We start from the raw sequence: 14,750 nt of genomic DNA on the forward strand, positions 1-14,750 counted from the left end.
GGTTTCAGCTCAGGTCATGATCTCACGGTTCGTGGGTTCAAGCCCCACATCGGGCTCTGCACTGGCAGTGTGGGGTCTGCTCGGGGTTCTCTCTCCCTCTCTCTCTGCCCCTTCCCTACTTGTGCTCTCTCTCTCAAAATAAATAAACATTACAAAAATAAACGTAAATAAAAATTCAAAAGTTGGCATGGCTATATTAATAATAGACAAAGTAGAATTCAAAACAAGAAAAATCACAAGGGATAAAGAAGGACATTGTGTAATGAACAAAGAGTTAGTTCATCAAGCCATGGCAATCCTGAGTGGGCTTATCAACAAAGCTTCTAAATATATAAAGGCAAAAACTGATAGATCTGAAAAAAGAAAAAGGAAATAAAGTCACAGTTATACTTGTGGATGCCACCACTCCTCATTCAGTAACTGATAAAATAGCAATTTAGCAAAAATATGAAAGACCTGAACAACACTATCAATGAACTTGACCTGACATTTCTAGAGAACGCAACCTAACAGTAGCACAGAACACGTTCTTTTCAAGTACTCATGGAACATTCACCACGATAGACCCTCTTTGGGGCCTCTTATGTTGAACACATGGTTGAAAATGTAAATGATACAAAGTATGTTCTCTGATCATAGTGCAATTAAATTAGAAATCAGGAACTGGGAGGGGCACCCGGGTGGCTCAGTCGGATAAGTGTCCGACTTCCGTTCAGGTCACGATCTTGCGGTTCATGAGATCAGCCCCACGTTGGGCTCTGTGCTGACAGCTCAGAGCCTGGAGCCTGTTTCGGATTCTGTGTCTCCCTCTCTCTCTGCCCCTCCCCACTCACGCTCTATCTGTCTCTCTCTCACCAAAATAAATCAACATTAAAAAAACATTTAAAGGGGCGCCTGGGTGGCTCAGTCGGTTGAGCAGCCGACTTCGGCTCAGGTCATGATCTCGCGGTCCGTGAGTTCGAGCCCCGTGTCGGGCTCTGTGCTGACAGCTCAGAGCCTGGAGCCTGTTTCAGATTCTGTGTCTCCCTCTCTCTGACCCTCCCCTGTTCATGCTCTGTCTCTCCCTGTCTCAAAAATAAATAAAACGTTACAAAAATTAAAAAAAAAAAAAAAAACATTTAAAGAAGTCAGGAACTGAAAGATACCTGGAGAGAAAAATCCGAATATTTGGAAACTGAACAACACACTTTTTTTTTTTTTTTGTCGTTAATGTTTACTTACTTTTTTTTTTTTTTAATTTTTTTTTTCAACGTTTATTTATTTTTGGGACAGAGAGAGACAGAGCATGAACGGGGGAGGGGCAGAGAGAGAGGGAGACACAGAATCGGAAACAGGCTCCAGGTTCTGAGCCATCAGCCCAGAGCCCGACGCGGGGCTCGAACTCACGGACCGCCAGATCGTGACCTGATTGAAGTCGGACGCTTAACCGACTGCGCCACCCAGGCGCCCCAATGTTTACTTATTTTTGAGAGAGAGAGAGCCCATGATCAAGGGAGGGGCAGAGAGAGAGGGAGACAGAGGATCTGTAGTGGGCTCCGTGCTGACAACAGAGAACATGATGCGGGTCTAGAACCCACGCATGATAAGATCATGACCTGAGCCAAAGTCGGACGCTCAACTGACTGAGACACCCAAGTACCCCTGAACCATGCACTTCTAAATAAACGGTGGGGTAGAGAAGAGGTTTGGAGAGAAGTTAGAAAACGTTTTGAGCCGAATTAAAAAGAAAATACAACGTATCAAATTTGCACGAGGCAGCTAAAACAGGGTTAAGAGTGCATTCTTCTATGAGAAAAGAAGAAAAGTCTCAAATCAATGATACAAGCTTCCACCTTCAGAAACTAGAAGAAGGAAAAGCAACTTAAGCCCAAACCAAGTAGAAAGAAATAAAGAACAGAAATCGATGATACGGGACACAGGAAAACAATGAAACCAAAAGCTTGTTCTTGGAAAGATCAGTATGACTGGTCTCCTTATGAAAAGGGGAAGTTTGGGCACAGAGACGCCATGGACGATAGTAAGAGGCACAGGAAGAAGACCGCCAGCTGTAAGCCAAGGAGGCCTTTCCTCACCGATGTCAGAAGGAGGCAAATCTGCAGGCGCCCTGATTTTGGATTTCTAGCTTCCAGAACTGTGAGACAATATATTTCTTTTGTCGAAGCCACCCAGTCTGTGGCACTTGGTTACGGCAGCCCCAGCCAACTAACACAGCCAATAGATGAATTTACCAGGATCACAGGACATGAGGCCAACGTGCAAAAATCAATCGCATTTCTACATAATAGCAGTGACTGTCAATTGGAAACGTTTTAAAGTTGCATCGACAATAGCACCAACAAAAAGGAGTGACGCATCAATCTTTTTTTTCTTTTTTTCCAGTTTATTTATTTTGAGACAGAGAGCACAAGCAGGGGAGGGGCAGGGAGCGGAGAGAGAGAGAATCCCAAGCAGACTCCACGCTGTCATATCGGAGACCAGTGTGGGGCTCAAGCTCACAAACCACGAGATCATGCCCTGAACCAAAATCAAGAGTCTGACACTTAACCGACTGAGCCACCCAGGCGCCCCGAGGCACCATTCTAACACCCAGTCTGAGCCCATCTGGGCTGCTATCACAAAATGCCACAGGCTGAATGGCTTACACACAACAGAAATTTATTTCTCAGAGTGCAGGAAGTTGGAAGTCCAAGATCAAGGTGCTGGCAGATACCATGTTTGGTGACAGCTGGCTTCCCTGTTCATGGACAGCCAGCCTCTCATTGCAACCTCACGGCAGAGGGGATGAGGAAGCTCTCTGGGGTCTCTTTGATAAGGGCCCTACTTCCTTTCATGAGAGTTCCACCCTCATGACCTGATCACTTCCCAAAGGCTTCACCTCCAAATGCCATCACATTGGGGATTAGATTTAACATATGAATTTTAAGAGGATACAAGCATTCAGTCCGTTGCCCCACCAGATCCCACTGCATCCCGGTCCTGGAAGTGGGGGGACGTGAGGGAACAGGCCCGGTGTGGAGCGCACGCAGGCCACCAAGGCTGGGGGTTTCTGTGTGTCATTTTTGGAAAATAAAAATTGCTGGGAAGAAAATAGATGTAGACGGATGAGGAAGGGCACCTTCCACAATGTCCATATGGCGTCTCCACATGGGCTAAGGTGGCTTTGGCACAGCGTGGCTGCGTTCTAAAATAGTGTCCCAAATCAGTACGTGGCATTTTTATGATCTAGCTTTGCAGGACACACAGCGTCATTTTCACCATGTTCTATGTTTAAGGCTGTTGCAAAGGTACACCCAGGTTCAAGGAATGGGGACATCGATCCCACCACCTGATGGGAAGAGTGTCAAGGTCACATTGGGGGAAAAAAAGCATGTGGAATTGGAGCTTTTGTTGAGGCCACAAATAGTGACAAATTTGTTTGTAGACCAAGGCCTAGGTCTGCGGGTGTTGGGCCAGTAAAGCTTTCTCACACGGAAACATGTGAGTGGGAATAAATGAGTCTTGCTCTAGAGAGAAGAGCATTTCAGCAGAGGGGAGAGCAGTGACAAAGGCCCGGCCACAGGCAAGGGCAGAGTGTGTTCCAAGAGCTAAAGGGCAGCATGGGGGGGGGGGGGGGGGAGGGAGGGGCTCGGGAGGGGAGGAGAGGAGAGGTGATGAAGGAGTTGTGTTGGAGAGCTTGTCAGGGGGACCCGGAATATCAGGCTAAGTAGCTTATCGGGAGGCCAGCGGGTGCTAATGAAGGTTCAAGGAAGCCATGAGGTCCCCACAAATGCCTGCGCCGCCACATCAGGGGGCCATATGGCCATGTCCATGAGCCAGTTGTGTCCCAGGTCTTGGGGTCTGGCCAGGTCCCTCCCCCTGCTCTGTGCACCCCCTCTGGCCTGTGGAGCAGAAAGCCCTGGAAGATTTGGAGCGGTAGCTGTAAACAGTTCAGGTTTAGTGTGGAGCCCCAGAGCAGTATCTGGAGGGATCTGGGCCTACCCCAGGGCCGACTTGACCCGCTGCACCTCCAGGATCCCACCGCCTTACCCCTTTACCAAGTTGGACTGTCTCCTGGTGGTGACGCTGCTGCTCTCCTCTGAGGTGGCGCCCACCCCACCCATAGCCCTATCCATAGCTTGGCCGATACGTCACCGGTGCGGGCGCCTCTGGGAGAATCTCTGCTCAGACCATGGCATTCACCCCCACACCCATAAACAGAGCTTGAGTCTGACCGATACTGTAAAGATGTGGAAACCGAAGCCATGGGGGGAGGTGGGGGTAGGGCGGGCGGGAGGGGAGGCAGGGAAGAGGGAAGGAAACCAGCAGAGGGTGGAGCTGGGACTAGAATCCTAGACGTGGGCTTCCCGGGTGGCGGGGGGCAGGAGGGTAGCTTCACCGCCCCTGATACTAGCTAGGTTGTCGTTTGTATACATCTGTCCAGGCGAGGGGGTGGTGACGAGGACCCGGGCCCTGGGGTTTCACTGCAGCGAGTTCTGACGAACTGCCACGCCCCTTCTCTAGCTGGTGGCGAGTGGCCGCCCTTCCCGCGGTCGGAGCTCGCCGCGTCGGGGGACCGCCTCCGGCTCCCCTGCCACCGCGGCAGCAGCTGTCAGCGTGCGGCTCCTCCCAGCACCCCTACCGACTGCGTGGCGTGGGCGGGACCTGAGCCGGGGCGTGGTGGCGGGGACGGGGGGCGGGCCGGGAGAGGCTGGAGCTGGCAGGGGGCGGGAGGGGAGTGACAGAGTGGGCGGGACCTCGGGAACAGGTCTACGGAGAAGGCGGGGAGGGGCGGTGCCTTGTGGGCGGGGCTTAAGTGACTGACAGGGAGGGGGCGGGGCTGGACGCGTGAAGCGGCCGGCAGGACGACAGCGCGGGCAGGGTCAGGGAGTGGAGGCGGTCGCCGTGCGGGGGGCCAGAGAGAACTGAAAGAGCAAGCCTGGGGCCAGGGCAAGGGTCTAGTGTGGCTTGTGAAGGCAGGGCCGGAGAGACGGACAGGGCCCGGGCGGCCAGGGGCTGAGTGATAGAGGAGGAGCCTCTCAGGGTAGGGGGGAGGCCAGCGGCCGGGTAAGCCCCGAAGGCCAGCGGGGCTGGGCGGGGCCAGGGATGACTGACAGGACGGGGTCGGGCTGCAGACGGCGCGGGGGACAGCCAGGTGGAGCCCAGCAGGAGGGGGACACAAAGACTGTCCGAGGGGTCGGGGAGGGACGACCGGCAGCCCGAGGCCGGGGAAGGAGGGAGGAGACGCGGGACATAGGTGGTGTAGTATGAGTGACAGGGCACGTGGCGGGACCGGGAATGAGGACTGCTTGTAGGCGGGGCGAGAGGATTGACGCCTCCGGGGCGGGGCTAAGGGGCCATGAGTGACAGCCAGAGGGGTCGGTCTCAAACATCGCCTCTGCAGCTCTGCAAAAAATTCCCCTTCCGCCGAACACCGCTAGCTTCGCTCATTTCGTGTGCAAAGTGGGGGGACCGGTCGCCGTTGCTGCCACCAGCCGGACCCCACCTTCAGCACCGCCCCCTCCTCCGGGAACTTCTGCCCTGGGACGGGAGCTGTGCAGAGTGGTCAGACCCGCCCAAAGGAGGTTTCCTCCACCTTCCAGGCCAACAGTCCCTTCCCGTCCCAGCGAAATCCAGGCAAGGCGTCGTCCCCAGGACCGGAAAAACTGTCATTAGCGGTCTTCTCTGTGGCAGCTCTGTTTCGGCGTTTGTTCTGACCTGGCCCTTCGGCCCACAGTTGCCGAAGCGTTTTCTGGATTGGCCCCTGGAGCTGTGGGTCGGCGGATTCCGAAATCACAGGCCCTTGCCATTAATTAGCCCGCCTTTCTGCGGCAGAGCGGGATAGGCCTCGCCCCCGATACTGGCCACGCCCCCTCTGTTCACCAGGCCCGCCCAACTGGCCCCCCTTGCTTAGGTCCCCTAGGTTTTCCGTTTCCAGTCCCAGTTCTGACACTACAGTCCCCGCCCCTAAGAATAAGCTCCACCCACCCTTGCATTGCCCCGCCCCTCTCTCCCCGACACCCACCTCCCTATCTCCCCCGTCCCGCTCCTCCAGTCCCAGATCTCGGCTGGTTCAACAGGCTCCCGGGGCTCCCGAGGGGCTGGGGGCAGGGGGCCCCGACGCTTTGTCCAACGCCTTTTCCTACTTTCGTCTTCGGGTCCTTCGCGAAGCCTAGGTCCTCCTCAGTATTCCCTCTGGGAATGGTCCTGTCCGAAGCCTGAATAGTCTGTGGGGGAAGAGGGGTTGGGGGTCCTACCAGCAGGATGCTGGGGACGTGGCTCAGGTCTTTGTATCTTGGCAGAATCTCGGGAGCTCCCTGGATCTGATAAAACGAGTAAGGGCTGCCCCTTTCTGTAGGCTCCCACTGAAGGGTCGGAGCGGCGGGGCCAGGGGGAAAGGGGCAGAGTCCGCTCATCTCCCTTTCCTGCAGTTTCTGCAACCCCACCCTGCATTCCCGTGTAGGGTCCATCGCAGTAACTAGCCTGTAAGGCCCCATCCGAGCCCCTCCCCTCCAGTGCCCTCCAAGGTTCCCAGGGAAGACTCCTGCTCGTTGGCCCCGGGGGCCCCTGGGGCCCCTGGGTGACCTACCTTATGGGGGAGCCCGACTATTTCCAGGTTCGGGGCCATCACCCCGCAGGAGGTTGTGCTGCCTTATACCAGTCTTGAGCCACCGGAAGCCTGCCTCCAAGCCGGCTTCTCCTACAGATGTTCCTCATCACGGCATCGCCCCACATCTGGTGCCTAGAGTTCGGACAGAAGCTGGGGTGGGGGAGAGGGCAGGGCAGAATATTCCCCAAAGGCCTTTCCTTGTAAAGTCCTGTGAGGGATGGGGAAACTGAGGCCCACAAATGGCACAGCTTGGCTACCAGCACGGCAGCAGCAAAGCCTACACACCAGCCATTCTCTCCAGCGCAGCAGGCATCTGCCTGCCCCTGGAAAGTTCTGACCGGACTTAAGGCGTGCTCTCCCCAGGTTGCCTGAAGGAGGGTGTTCCCTGATCCTTTGTCCGTAGGGCTACTCTTCAGGACACCCTGGTCAGCATCGAAGAGGTAAGGTGGTCCTCTTAGGGGTCGCTCAAACCTGGAATTCCCTTGGTCATGGGGAAGAGGGTGGGACAGCTCCCAGGAGTAACCAGGGCTAATCCTGGGAGCTGAGGGTTTCCTCTCATGGAGATCCAGGAGAGTCCCACACTGCCTTCTCACAGCTTTGTGTCTGTTGCTGCTGAAGTTCAGAATGGAAATGTGCATCCTGCCCACCCGAGGGTCTCTCTAGCACCTTCCCTGAGTCTCTGCCCTTCTAGGTTCATCTACCCCCTGGGGATTAAGCCCCTCCCTCCAGACACTGGCTAGAGCAGGTCCCTGTGGCCTCACTGGCTAGAGGAACCCTGATGGATGGGTGGGCACTGGACACATTTCATAGGCCCAGAGCCGAGAGACATAGAAAGCTCTGATCCCAGGCCACAGAAGGGATCCCCAGCTTTCATTCATCAGTCCACCATTAGTATTCTAACAATCCCACGCCACATTTCCTAAACTCATGCTCCACTCCATTTAACAATATCACTCCCCTACTTACCTCTGGTGGCTTCCCATCTTTAAAATAAAATCTAAGATCCATAGCATGGCCTCTGAGGCCCTACTTGGGAGTCTAGCCCGTCTCCAACTCTCCCCTCTACCTGTCACACTCTGGCCAAGATGTCCTCTCTCTGTTCTTTGAATACACCTGTGTTTTTCTGCCTCTTGGCCTTTGCACAGGACTTTCTGCTTGGAACTGGATTGTGAGCCCTAAAAGGCCAGGGACTGTTTTTGGATTTGTTTGGCTCTATATCCCCAAGCATTTACCTTGGGGGCACTCAATAAATGCCAGCTGTAATAGATCTTCATAAATACTTCTTTTTTCCCCTAACTGCGTATTTATTTATTTTTGAGAGAGAGAGAGAGAGAGAGAGAGAGAGAGAGAGAGAGAGAGAGAGAGAGACAGCGTGAGCAGGGGAGGGGCAGAGAGAGAGAGGGAGACACAGAGTCCGAAGCAGGCCCAGAGCTGTCAGGGCAGAGCCCAACCTGGAACTAGAACTCAACAACCCATGAGATCATGACCTGAGCCAAAGTTGGACGCTTGATCAACTGAGCCACCCAGGCTCCCCCTTAATAAATAATTCTTGAGTAAATGTACCTGATGCTTTTCTGTTGACTTATCTAACCTTTACAACAGCCATGTCAGGTAGGTACTATCATTAGCTCCCTTTTCTAGAACATAAGACAGGAACTCAGAGGTTCGTTCTAGGAGGCCTAAGAGGTTAGGCCACTTGTTAAGGGCCACACAGCTAAGATTTGAACACCAGAGGGAGGCTTTTATTCACCCCCACAGGGTATCTGGCGGCATGGGAGCAGGGTGGTAGGTACACCACAGACCAGCTCCCAGATTCTAGATGTTTGTGGGCTTGCTGGAGCAGGAAGCATTGAGCCTGGGCTGGAAAGTTGGCAAGACTGGGTCTGGGCAAAGTCACTAAGAGAGCATTCCAAGTGCAAAGAAGGCAATGAGCAAAGGTGCGGAGGGAGGGTGATTCAGCTCCTGGGACTACCAGAGTCAGAGGGCTGGGCCGGCCCAGGACACCCCGCCAGCTGGGTCCTGGGCGCTGTCAGCTGTCTCCAGAGGCAGGACCCCCGGGGGCGGGGAAATCGAGGCGGGGACTCACTCTGCGGCCCCCCCCTCCCCGGGCTGGGGGGCCCGGGTGTCTCCAGGGACGCGGGCTGGGCGCTCCCACGCCCCGCTGAGGCAGGACGTTCCCACGCAGGGGTTGGCCTTGGGAAAGGCTGTAGGGCGGGCCTGGGGGCGGGCGCCCGCGCTCTGGTCCCTCTGCCGCCCATTCTCCGTTACTTGTTGGGCTGACCTAGCTCGCTGCGCTGAGCAGGGAGGTGAGTGAGTGGGTGGGAGAGCCTGGCTGCCCAAGGCTGGCGGGTGAGGGATGCGGCGGCTTGGACCCCTGCTTTCGCCACCGGTGAGGATCCGTGTGGTCCCTGCCATCGAGTAGGGTCAGGAGCGGGGGATGGTTGGGGGGGGGGGGCGGGTCCTGGCAGCTGAGAGTTGAGGACTCCTTGGGAATTACCCTCTCTCCGAATGTGGGGCGCCATCTCTTTCCCCAAATGTAGATGACTCCTTCCCTCTCTTCAAATGTGGGGCTCCCCACTTACAGACAGGAGCCCTTCCTTCCCAGATGCGGGGGCCCCCTCTCACCACACATGGTACACCCCCTCCTTCTCTCTATTGGGTGCCCCTCTCTCTCCCCAGATGCGGGAAGGGGGGGGGGTGTACTTTTTCTTTCCAGAAGTGAGATACCCCCTTCCTCTCCCCAAAACGTGTGCTCCTCTTCCTCCCTCTGACCCACTTTGGTCCTTGTCCTCCTCTAAAGCCCCTCCCCACCCCCATGGGAGCCAGACTCTGAGACTTCCCTGGGGGGTGGGGGCTTGGGCTCAGCCTGTCCCCTTCCCCCACCAGATCCACCGCAGAGCAGGCTTTGTGAGCACGTAGGCAGCCAATTAGGGAGGAAGGGGTGGGGGCCAGACCGTCTGTGCAGAGACCTTGGCAGATGGCCCTGTGAGGAAGAGAGGTAGCCCCAGGCCCTGCTCCCTCCCTACCTGGACTCCCACCCAGTTTCCTCAGGGAGGGAGAGCAAACAGCCCAGGGAGGTTTCCCAACTTGGCCTGGCTGAGCTGGAGCTGGGACCAGAACCCTGGCCCACAGCGCCAAACCGCTGGGACCCTGCCTCCGGGAGTTAGGCCTCCTCCCACTTCTCAGATGGTTCACTGAGGTCTCCCGAGGGGGGCTCCAAATGTCTAGGACCCCCATCTCCCCCCACCAGGATCGCAGACAAAAGTAGAAGGGTCAGGGGCATGAGGGTGACCTCGAAATCCACAGACGGACCCCACCACTACCTGTGAAAAAGGGTTTCTGTATCTGGGCCCTGAGGGTAGGGGCAGAGGGCAATGTGGGGCAGGACTCACACACACACACACACACACACACACACACACACACAGATGTTCTTCAGAGCTGTCTGGAGCTTGGTGCTGAGGAAAGGAGGACCCAGGATGCGGCAGATGCACAGCCCGGGAAGCGCTGGTAAGACCCGCACACCCCACCCCTGTCCAACTCCAAGGCTAGGGGTGGGCTCCTGCTTGCCAGCTGCCCTGGGTCTGCCCTAGACTGTTTTCCACAATCCCTCCCCTTGGGCCTGGATGCTCCAGGATCTGGAGCTCACATTTGACAGGGTCCCCTTCCACCCCAAGCTTCCTCGGGGCCTGACCCCCCCACACCTTGGGCTCCTAGGGCCTTTGTGTCCTGAGGTGGAGTGTGCTGATGGGACCTTGGACCTCCTTTCCAGACCCTATTCAGAAAAAAGAGGCCTAAAGCAGGAGAGACTTCAACCACATAGCAGAAGGGCCTTCTTGACCCTCCGGAGAATAACGGATAACGTTCACTGAGCCCTTACTATGTGCCCCAAGCTGTGATCAACATTTCACACGGACTAAAACACTCAGTCTTCATAACAACCGTGTGAGGTGGATGCTGGGCTGTTATCTCCATTTTTCAGATGAACAAACTGAGGCCCGGAGGCCTAGGTATTAAAAGAGCCCAAAGCAGTTCCAGCACTGTCCTGGCAAGGTGGTACCAATGCCCTCCATGTGGGCACCTCTGGTGACAATAAACAGAAGCTTGATCGAGACCCTCCTGGTGCCCAGCCTTGTTCTGGACACCCTGGACACCCACACGGAGCCCTTGACGCTTAGACACTAGGGAAAGCTTCTAGGAAGGAAGCCAGTCGTAAAACGGCCCTCTAGCAGTGGAATTGACCGAGCGTCCGCTGCTAGGCGTGGCGCTAACCCTTTCAAGTATATTATCTTGAGGCTGCCCACGACAGCGTGCAGCTGGAGCTTACTGTCCCCGCTTTCCAGATGAGGACCCTGAAGCACAGTGAGGTCAAGGGGCTCGTTGGAGCCGGGGTGGGTGGAACTGGAGTTCAAACGCAGCTGACTGCAAAGCCGTGCCCTTGACTGGTGGTCAAAGGCACGCGGCTGGCGCTTTACAGTTTGCAGAGCAGGTGTACCTCCGCCACGTCAGGCTCATCTCACTCAGCCTTCGTCCCACCGTTGCCTTTGCCTGCCATGCCCTCCTCACCTCACCTCTTCCCAGAGAGCACAAGGTTTGAACCCAGAGGGGCTGCCTTGCTCCTTTTCGCTCTGTGAGTTACAGCAAGTCACTTAGCTGTTCAGTTTCTCTGTCTGTAAAGTAGACAGATAACAGTCTCGCCTGGCTCAGAGTGACGCGGAGTAAATGAGTCAATTCACCTGAAGGCCTTAGAGTGGCTCCTGGCACACAGTAAGTGCTCAATAAATGCAGCCCTCTTTTTTTTTTTAATGTTTACTTATTTTTGAGAGAGAGGGAGAGCAAGCAGGGGAGGGGCAGAGAGGGGGCTGGGGTGGAAACAGAGGAGCCGAAGTGGGCTCCGTGGCGACCGCGGAAAGCCCGATGCGGGGCTCGAACTGGCGAGCCATGAGATCATGACCTGAGCCGTAGTGGGATGCTTAACCAACTGAGCCACCCAGACGCCCCAGTGCAGCCCTCTTTTTTAATATTATGGTTAGAGCTGGGATGTCCAGCTACATTCAGGTGCAGCCTGAATGTAGCTCTTCTGTTGTACCTGCAGCCCACAGCAAGGAGAAGATGCCCCCCTACACTAACTACCATGCCCAGCGCTCCTACCCCATGCCGGATGAGCCCTTCTGCACAGAGCTCAACGCTGAGCAGCGGGCCCTGAAGGAGAAAGAGAAGGGCAGCTGGACCCAGCTGACCCATGACGAGAAGGTGGCCTGTAGGTGTCGGGGGGCGGGGTGGGGGGAGGCTGTCTGGAGAGAGCGGGCTGGGGGGGGGTGACTTTGAAAAGAAGGGCCCCCACTCAAGACAGCCAGAAACCCCTGAACGCCTGAACTCATACCTGAGGGGTGAAGTTTATCCCTTTGTTCATCTATTCTCTTATTCATTCAACTATTTGTGCACAGTCAGATGCGAGGTGATGCTGGGATACAGGAGTGAATCACCCAGATGGTTCCTGCCCTCAGGGTGCTCTCAGGCCAGTGGGGGAACTGACACAAACCCAGATAACTGTAATATGAATTTTGCGGCTAGGGCGAGGTGTGTGTCCAAGGGGTTGTGAGGACCGGAAGGAGAGAGACATGGAATCCTGGTGGGCCTTTCAGAGGAGGGCACATTCTGGCTGGCCTTGAATGATAAGGACGAGGGTGCTGCCTGGTAGTGGGAATAGCATGGGGAGGGATGTAGGAGCAGGAAAGTGTGGGCATCACTGAGTGGTGTGGGGGGAAGGAGCAGAGAGGCAGGTGGGTGGGAGAGCAGGGGCCTGACCCCGGGAAACCGGAGGGATGTGCAATCCCAAGTCCTGCCCACCAGAGGTGCCCCCGAAGGACTCATATTTGGAGCCTGCTTCTGGCCATGCTTTGCATACGGTCGATGTTCAATAAGAATTTGCTGAATGGACGATACCTGCTTCAGGGACGGGGAGGCTGGGAATCCCTGAGGCCAAGACTTGGTCCAGGGTCCTCGGAATCCATGCGCCCGAGACCCCTACCTCCTCACCCCTCATCTGCCTCCAGTGTACCGGCTCCAGTTCCATGAGACCTTCGCGGAGATGAACCGTCGCTCCAATGAATGGAAGACAGTGATGGGCTGTGTCTTCTTCTTTTTTGGATTCACAGCTCTGATGATTTGGTGGCAGCGGATCTATGGTGAGTGGCAACAACCACCCCCGCCCTTGCTACCGCCCGGGGCCACGCCCTTGTGGTCAGAGCCACCAGCCAAGCTCTTATAAGGCAACTCGTCTGAAGAGTTTTGAAAAGTCCCCCAAAGAGGTGTAGGGTGAAGGGCAGAGCACAGCTGCCTTGGTTGGGATGTAGGGGCTCTGCCTCTCTGGACCTCAATTCCCTTGTCTGTAAAATGAAAAGAATAGTGCCCACATCACAGGGTTTGTGAGGATTTAATGAGAGAGCCTAAAGCCAGCGTCTGGCACATAATCATGAATGGTAATGTTACTGATTGCTGTTATTAGCCATGTATTTTTCTGTAACAAAGAGTCACCAACATACAAGAGCTTAAACAAGATACAGGTTTTGTTCCTCTCTCACACAAAAAGGCCTGGGGGAGTATCGAGACTGCAGTGTCAGGCTCCTTCTGTCATACTGCTCTGCCATCCTTAACGTGAAGCTTTCTTCTTGATAAGGTGGCTGCCCCAGCTCCAGCCATTAAAGCCTACATTCCACCCAAGAAGAGAGAAGAGAGACCTCTTTAAGGTCCAGAAGTTGCGCAGGCCACTTCTGCTCACCACCCGTTGGCTAGAAGCGATCACATGACTGGGTCTAGCCACAAGGGAAGCTGGGAAATGTAGTTTTCAGCGAGGCCGTCACATGCCCAGCTGTCTATTACTACTGAAGAGTAATTCTCAGAGTGTGAGACCCTGGACCAACACCATCACTTGGGAACTTTTAGAAATGCACATTCTCAGCCCCAGTCTGGATCTACCAAGTCAGACACTTTGAGGGTGGAGCCCAGCAATCTGTGTTTTAACAAGCTCTCCAGAGTGATTCTGCTGCCCACTCGGGTTGGAGAGGCACTACTCTGGAAGAAGGGAGGGGATGTTGGGGAAGAGCTGGCAGTCTCTGTGCCAGCTGACCTCACCTCTGATGGCCTCACCTTCTTTCTTCTTCTGCGAGAGTGTGATGTGAATTCCCGCTTTGCTTGAGGATGAAATGAGAGAGCCTTTGGGAAAAAATTTATCCTAGCCCAGTGTTTGGGGCTAATAGGGGCCCATAAAGATATTTTCCTTCTTTACCACACACTGGGATAGAAAGTACCAGTGACTCAGGCAGGCCGGGTCAGCCTCAGGGACAAATGGACCAGGAAGCAAGGTATGAGCTGTGTAGGGAGCTCTGCCCCCAGACCTCCCCTGATGCACACCTCGAGGCATCTAAAATGCCCTTGTCCCCACCCGTGCCTTCCCCGCAGTGTTCCCTAAGAAGCCCGTCACCCTGACGGATGAGTGGAAGGCCCAGCAGCTCCAGCGCATCCTGGACATGAAGGGCAACCCCGTGCAAGGGCTAGCCTCCCGGTGGGACTATGAGAAGAAGGAGTGGAAGAAGTGACATGGCATCCTGGCTGCTGTCCCTGCAGCTCCACCCTGGCCCAGGGCCTGTGGACGGCCCTTTCCTCCTCTTAATCCCAATAAAGCTGGCCTGTTCTCTTCTGCCTTCAATCTCCACCTCTTTACTTGCCACAAACCCTTCATTACATCTAAAATCAAGCAGTGTAGTGAGGGAAGGACAGGAATAAGCCACCTTCCGGGGGCCCAGAGCCCAGGTAGTCAGGGAGGGCTTCATGGAAGAGTAGGGACTAGGGCTTAGTCTTAACAGGTATGTGGCATTAGGAAAGGGAGGAAGGGGAAGGGAAGGTTTTCCAGGTGGAGGGAGTGGCTTGAGCAAAGGCAAATACACTCCTTTATTCAGTCAATTAACAAATATTTATTGAGCACCTACTGTGTGCCAGGTATTAACCCAGGCCATGGGGGCCCAACAGTGCATAAGACGAAGTCTCTGGCCGCATAGTGGCAGCATTGGGAGACACAAAAATGAATGTGTAAGTATAACATACAGTATGTTACGCAGAAATGAAGAAACAAAACAGAGTAGGGTAAAGGGACAGAGTTAAAAGG

At 55.1% G+C, this 14,750-nt stretch overlaps 1 protein-coding gene across 6 annotated transcripts; it reads left to right on the forward strand.

Annotated features, from left to right (window-relative positions):
- Nucleotides 1–8,736: 8,736 nt before the first annotated feature.
- Nucleotides 8,737–14,294, forward strand: COX4I2 (cytochrome c oxidase subunit 4I2). 6 transcript variants are annotated; one of them, XM_086701920.1, is made up of 6 exons: nucleotides 8,849–8,975; nucleotides 10,015–10,096; nucleotides 11,265–11,353; nucleotides 11,682–11,846; nucleotides 12,643–12,774; nucleotides 14,048–14,294. In XM_086701920.1, exons 4-6 carry the CDS (start codon nucleotides 11,699–11,701, stop codon nucleotides 14,182–14,184), a joined length of 417 nt encoding a protein of 138 aa, XP_086558046.1. In that variant the 5' UTR covers nucleotides 8,849–8,975; nucleotides 10,015–10,096; nucleotides 11,265–11,353; nucleotides 11,682–11,698; the 3' UTR covers nucleotides 14,185–14,294. The 6 variants fall into 6 exon arrangements, with proteins under 6 accessions (XP_086558043.1, XP_086558044.1, XP_086558046.1 ...); XM_086701921.1 differs by having other exon boundaries at nucleotides 11,268–11,353; XM_086701922.1 differs by having other exon boundaries at nucleotides 8,874–8,892.
- The last annotated feature ends 456 nt before the right edge of the window (nucleotides 14,295–14,750 follow it).

Source organism: Puma concolor, chromosome A3 (genome assembly GCF_028749965.1).
Source record: "Puma concolor isolate L17-30 chromosome A3, mPumCon1.1.hap2, whole genome shotgun sequence".
NCBI classification, from domain to species: Eukaryota; Metazoa; Chordata; class Mammalia; order Carnivora; family Felidae; genus Puma; species Puma concolor.

Coding starts and splice junctions, on each gene's coding strand:
- COX4I2 (XM_086701916.1), top strand. CDS start 8,943: ATGCGGCGGCTTGGACCCCTGCTTTCGCCACCG. Junction 8,976..10,014: donor GACCCCTGCTTTCGCCACCG/GTGAGGATCCGT, acceptor ACACACACACAG/ATGTTCTTCAGAGCTGTCTG. Junction 12,775..14,047: donor TTGGTGGCAGCGGATCTATG/GTGAGTGGCAAC, acceptor CCTTCCCCGCAG/TGTTCCCTAAGAAGCCCGTC.